The 6,323-nt window shown below is 58.0% G+C and overlaps 1 protein-coding gene across 1 annotated transcript in view; it reads right to left on the reverse strand.

Moving 5' to 3' along the window:
* The window catches only part of LOC101554129 (solute carrier family 23 member 1-like), a 51,298-nt gene extending 45,421 nt beyond the window's left edge, over positions 1–5,877 (reverse strand). The window contains exons 1-3 of the mRNA XM_055129383.1: positions 5,869–5,877; positions 3,927–4,064; positions 667–824 (exon numbers count right to left, since the gene is read on the reverse strand). Coding sequence (XP_054985358.1) covers positions 667–824; positions 3,927–4,064; positions 5,869–5,877 — 305 coding nt within the window. The remainder of the gene's footprint in view (positions 1–666; positions 825–3,926; positions 4,065–5,868) is intronic.
* Positions 5,878–6,323: the final 446 nt, after the last annotated feature.

Genomic DNA, 6,323 nt, shown 5'->3' on the forward strand with positions numbered 1-6,323 from the left:
AACACAGAGACCTGGCATGGGCAAGGGGCTTTCCTGGGTGCCCGGTGCTCAGGAGAGAGGCCGGGAGATCTCCAGCCTTAGGGCAGCCTCCCAGGGCCTGGGAGAGCAGGACGGGGGTGCTGACACACAGCTAGGGGTTCGTGCACCTCTCAAGGTGGGGAGGGAAGGGGCCAGGCTAGTTGCGGGGGTCAGGGGGGTGAGGGCGAGTGCCTACCCCCTTCCCGCCCTGTGCTGCACCTTCCAAAGCCCAATTCCAGGACTGGAGAAGCCAACACAGCGAGCCCGGCAAGTTGTATATGCCGAGAACTCAGGTGCTTGGGGCTACTTCTCAATGTTTTGACATAGACCATATGATCTCTGTGTTTTGGGGGGAGCACTTGTGGGGGGCACTAGAGAGAGACCCTGGGATCCTGAGTCCTGAGAACCACCTCCCCTGCTGCCCCCACGCGGTGCTTGGCCTGAGTCCATACAGGCCAGAGCGGGGCCAGGCCGGCCTGCAGGTGGGCTTCTGTGCTGGAGAACCCTGTTGGTCGCGAAGGATGTCACCCAGGACTCCGGCCAACCTCGAACTCGAGGTCCCCCAGGAGCTCCAGGTCCCCTCCCCCCGCGGTGCCACTGCGCATGCCCAAGGAGCAAAGCCGCCTCCTTCCGAGGACTGTCACCTACCTGACCCCGAAGAACACTTGCAGGAGAGTGCAGATGCCCGAGACGAAAAAGATGGTGCTGATGAGGTAGCTCTGGGTCAGGGGGTCGTGCTGCAGACACAGGTCCTTGGCCAGGAGGAGCGGCACGGCCACCAGGCCCCCCATCGCCGTGAGGAAGTGCTGTGGGCAGAGCGGGACAAGAGGCAGCCCGCGGGCCCCGCTGGCGTCACCTGCTCCCCGCGCCCTCCTCTCGGGCCCTCGCCAGAGCCAGGCGCTGCTCTGAGCTCGGAGGGGCACGGCCAGGGCCGACAGGCAGACCCGGAGGCCTGGGGCCGGAGCTGGGGCCCCAGCAGAGCTTGGGGTGCAAGGGCAGGAGCCCAGCGCCCTGGGAAGCCAGGGCGGAGACGGGAATGCAAGAGGGGCTCAGAGCAGGAGCAAGGGGCGCGCTCAAGCCAGACCCAGGCGAAGAGGGCGAGATCATGACTGACCCCCAGCCCCAGCGCTTGCGCCGAGCTAGTGGCCGAAATCATTTGAGCCCATCCCAGACAGGAAGACGTTAGACCCAGAGCTCCGAGCAGGGCTGAATCCGTAGTAAGGAACCTCAGCCCCAGCAACAGAGGGGACAGATTAGAGAGAGACACAGAGAGAGTGGGAGTGAGAGAGTGAGAGGAGGGTGGAAGAGTGAGAAGGAGGGAGGGAGAGAGAGAAAAGGAGAGAGAAGGAGGGAGGAAGAGAAAGAAGGAGGGAGGGAAAGAGAGAAAAGGAGAGAGGAGGAGGGAGGAAGAGAGAGAAGGAAGGAGGGAGAGAGAGAGAAGGAGGGAAGAAGAGAGAGAAAAGGAGAGAGAGAAGGAGGGAGGAAGAGAGAGAAGGAGAGAGAGAGAAAAGGAGAGAGAGAAGGAGGGAGGGAGGGAGGGAGAGAGAAAAGGAGAGAGAGGAGGAGGGAGGAAGAGAGGAGGGAGGGAAAAGGAGAGAGAGGAGGAGGGAGGGAGACAGAGAAAAGGAGAGAGAGAAGGAGGGAAGAAAAGGAGAGAGAGGAGGAGGGAGGAAGAGAGAGGAGGGAGGGAGAGAGAGAAAAGGAGAGAAGGAGGGAGGGAAAGAGAAGGAGGGAGGGAGAGAGAGAAGGAGGGAGGGAGAGAGAGAAAAGGAGGGAAGAAGAGAGAGAAAAGGAGAGAGGAGGGAGAGGACAGAGAAAAGGAGAGAGAGAAGGAGGGAAGAGAAGGAGAGAGAGGAGGGAGGGAGAGAGAGAAGGAGGGAGGAAGAGAGAGGAGGAAGGGAGAGAGAGAAAAGGAGAGAAGGAGGGAGGGAAAGAGAGAAGGAGGGAGGGAGAGAGAAGGAGGGAGGGAGAGAGAGAAGGAGGGAGAGAGAGAAAGGAGAGAGAGAAAGGAGAGAGAGAAGGAGGGAGGGAGAGGGAAAGAGAGAGAGAGAAGGAGGGAGGGAGAGGGAAAGAGAGAGGAGAGACTCTCACTTAACTACATTGACAGGTTCTGGAAACTGGAACTTTAAATGAAACGAAATAGGAAGAAAGGAATTTGAGCCCCAGCTCACTGATGTTGATAGTTTAGCAACAGTTTAAACAACAGTTTAAACAATAGTTTACCTCGAAAGGCATATTTCTGCTCAGAAAACCCCACAAAGCTTCTAAGAGAAGACCCAGGGGCCAGAGAGCTGGTCAGGTGCTAGGGGTTTGCCTTACACTCGGCCAACCCAGATTCCATTCCCGGCTCCCCATAAGGCCCTCTGAGCCTGCCAAGAGTTAACCCTGAGCACAGAGCCAGGAGCAAGCCCCGAGCAGCACTGGCTATGGCTCAGAAACCAAAATAAATGTAAAACTAAATGAAAGGAGACCCAAATCCTTTCAACATCCCAGTCATTTGCCTTCGTCCCTCTCCCAGCCGGCTATTCTGCCTCGGAGCCGCGGCAGGCCCAGCCCCGGGGAGGGTGTCTGTCCGTCCATCACGCCCTCTCATCAGGCTGGCACAGCTGACACACGCGTCTGGGAGGCAGGAGGGTGAGAGCGTCCTGGGCAAATCCGCTCAGAGGCGGACAGTGAGGAGTGTCACAAGCCCCTGGCACGGTGAAAGGCACCCCCCACCCCCACGCAGCCTGACCTGAGGGCCCGCGGGTGGGGGACGGAGATAGGGAACCATGCGGGAACACAGGCCCGGGGACGGCCCCGTCTTCCTCAGGGGCAGTTCCAGCAGCGCTGCCACACCCGGCAGTCTCCACAGGACCGCTGGCCTCAGCTCTCAGCCAAGAGCTGTGTGCTTGGGCCTGGACTGGCCCCAGGAAGTCACCAGAACTTCTGCCAGTGTCCCCACAAAGGAGATCTGCAGGGCGGGCTGGTGGGTTTCGTGTGCTCACAGGAGTGGCCCAGTGCTCCCCCGGAAGGGTCCCACCAAAGAACTTGCCGAGATGCCCAGTGCGGCACCGGGGACCTCGGGGGCTCCCCAGCACAGTGCTCGGGGCCTGAACCAGGACTCCATCCAGGCCCCCCGCACCAAACTCTCGGGTCGGGTTAGTTGGGTGTTGGCCCAGCTTCCCGAGCTCTGCCTGGGGGTCCCCACCCTCCCCCACCACAATAAAGTATTGGCAAATGCCTATTTCCCAAATTTCCCCCTAAGCACCAGTCAGTCGACTTTTCACTTGCTGTCAATCAAATACACTAAGGGGCTGGAGCGATAGCACATCGGGGAGGGCGTTTGCCTTGCACGCAGCCGACCCAGGTTCGATTTCCAGCATCCCATAGGGCCCCCTGAGCACCGCCAGGAGTGATTTCTGAGTGCAGAGCCAGGAGTAACCCCTGTGCATCGCCGGGTGTGACACAAAAACAAACAAACAAACAAAATATTGGGATCTTTACCGCACCCCCCTCCAAACAGTGGTTCAGGCAGTGTCCTTGGTTGGTGTGTGGGTTTGGGGGCCACACCTGGCTGTCCTCAGGGCTTGCTCCTAGCTCTGTGCTCAGGGATCATTCCTGGCAGGTCTTTGGATATCCTGTGCGGTGCAGAGGATCAGACCCAGGACGGCTGGGTGCAAGAGGAGTGCACTACCACTGTCCCATCTGCCTGGCACCAACCCAGCCCTGCCCTCTCTGATCAGACTGAGGGAGAATCTGCCGCGGTTCCTGGCCTCGTGCCTGGACAGTGTCTGAAGGGCCTCAACCTGGAGGCCAAGAAGAGCCGAGGCCCTGCCTGGACAGCCCGAGCTGGTCCGTACTCGGGGCTGTGGCTTGGGAGGCAAAGCCCGGGGGTGGGGTGTCCCCGGCGCTGGCAGGGGGAGTACCTGGGTCCCGAGCAGGATGCAGAGGTACCACGGCGGGTTATCCAGGATGGCATAGGCCAGGCGGCTGCTGCTGGGACCCCCGTGGCCGCCCCTCTTCCGGCCGCCGCCATCCTCTGGGCGGGGCATGTCCTTGTCCTCCTGCTGGGAACAGAGAAGGCCATTGGTGCTGGGCACCGGGAGGGTCAGGAGCACGTCTGGACTCCAGCTGAGGGCGTGTCAGATGGTCACTGCGGGCTGGAAATGGTCCCCTGGACTCATGGAGCGGGCCCTTGGGTCAGGTCTGTCTGGGCCCATGCGAGGGGCTGAGCTCCTGTCTGGAGAAGCAGCTTTGGGGGGGGGGTCCCAGTTTCCCCCACCCCCCGACTCCACAGGGATGGGGAACCGGGTCCCACGATGGTGTCGCTCCCTCCCACCTACTCTCACAGACACGACACCCCGTCTGCCGGAGACCCTCCACCCATTGTTATCAGTCATTTCATCTCCTCGCCGTGATTCACACAGCTACTGATTCCAGTTCCAGGCATCAAGTCATCCAGCCCCATAACTGAATCAGCATCAATGACTCAACGTGCCCTCCCAACCCCCCACCTATGCCTCCTCAGAAAAATCTTGTTTTATTGGGGCTGGAGTGATAGTGCAGTGGGCAGAGCACTTGCCTGGCACTCGGCTGACCCGGTTTGATCCCCGGCATCCCATGTGGTCCTCCGAGCACCACCAGGCAGTAATCCTTGAACACAGAGCCCTGGAGTAACCCCTGATCGTCATCAGGTGTGACCCCCCACCCCCCAAACAAAAACTCTTTTAATTTTTGTTTTACTTTACTGTTTTGTTTTTTTGTTTGTTTGTTTGTTTGGGGGCCACCCCCCAGCTGTGTCTGGGGCTCACTCCCACCTCTGTGCTCAGGGATCACTCCTAGTGGTGCTTAAGGAGCCATACTGGACGCCAGGATTTGAACTGAGGTCAACCGCTCTCAAGGCAAATGCCTTAAGCCCTGTACTATCTCTCCAGCCTTCGTTTAATTATAGTGTGGGTCACATGTTCACACTCATGTTGATACTTATACACTCTGAGGTACAGAGTGGCCTCAGTCCTACATCACTGAAAGACCCTCAGGTTGAGTCCAGTTTGCCTCCTCACCCCCCGACCTCTCCTTCCTCGCAAAGCCCCCATGTTACTCTCGTGGGTGCTCCCCCTGGAGTCAACTCTTTAGCACGGTTAGTTGCCAGAGTGCTTTCGTCTGCCGCCTCTTTCTGTGGCCCCAGCTTGTAGGGCAGGCCCTGAGCTCATTGTAGACAGAATGAAGAGAAACAGGAATAGCCTCAACATACAACACTGTTGAGGACACACTTGGGGAAAGCTCTTGGGGCAATCGCCAGTTTCCACTCCTACCATTTTAACCATCAGTCACTTTTCTTTTCTTTTCTTTTCATGTTATATTAGTGAATCACCGTGAGGTACAGTTACAGACTTACAAACTTTCGTGTTTGCGTTTCAGTCAAACAATGATGGATACCCATCCCTCCACCAGTGCCCACTCTCCACCACCAATGATCCCAGCATCCCTCCCACCATCCCCACCCCACCCCGCCTCTGTGGCAGGGCATGCCTTTTGTTCTCCCTCTCCGTTGGGGTGTTGTGGTTTGTAATAGAGGCATTGAGTGGCCGTTGCATCAGTCACTTTTTGTTTTTTTGGTTGGTTTGTTTGTTTTTGCTTTTGGGGTCACACCCAGCGATGCACAGCGGTCACTCCTGGCTCTGCACTCAGGAATTACCCCTGGCGGTGCTCAGGGGACCATATGGATGCTGGGAATTGAACCCAGGTCGGCCGTGTGCAAGGCAAATGCCCTACCCGCTGTGCTACTGCTCCAGCCCTGTGTCAGTCACTTTTCATGATGAGCTTTGCCTCCAATTTATTTATTTATTGGCCGGATAACTTACTAACCTTGGCCATCTTGGCTCATATCACGGAATCTCAATTTTCTCATCTAGGCCACAGAAATGTTCATACCGCCTAAATCACAGAGAGCCGGGAAAAACGAAGTCGAGGGTGAAGTAATGGAGTGCGTCAGCCCAAGGGTCAAAGCAAATACCATCAGAAGACGCTCTGCAGCCTGGGGAGTTACAGTGACCAACAACTGTCTCACAGGTTGGAAAAGGTCGGAATTGTTCCCACCACGAGAGCAACAACAGCCACCCGAGCTGAGGGAGGTGCTGGCTCGCGTGAGGACCGCTTTGCAATATCGGTGTATCCAATCAACACACCTTCCACTGCGCACGTGTCTCCGTGTGGCCCTGGCACCGGTGAGGCGATGTGCTCTAAACGGAGCCACATTCGCCACATCCAATGCATGCCTCGGGGGCTGGAGCCATAGTACAGTGGGGAGGGGGGCACTTGCC

Source organism: Sorex araneus, chromosome 1 (assembly GCF_027595985.1).
Source record: "Sorex araneus isolate mSorAra2 chromosome 1, mSorAra2.pri, whole genome shotgun sequence".
In the NCBI taxonomy this organism is placed as follows: Eukaryota; Metazoa; Chordata; class Mammalia; order Eulipotyphla; family Soricidae; genus Sorex; species Sorex araneus.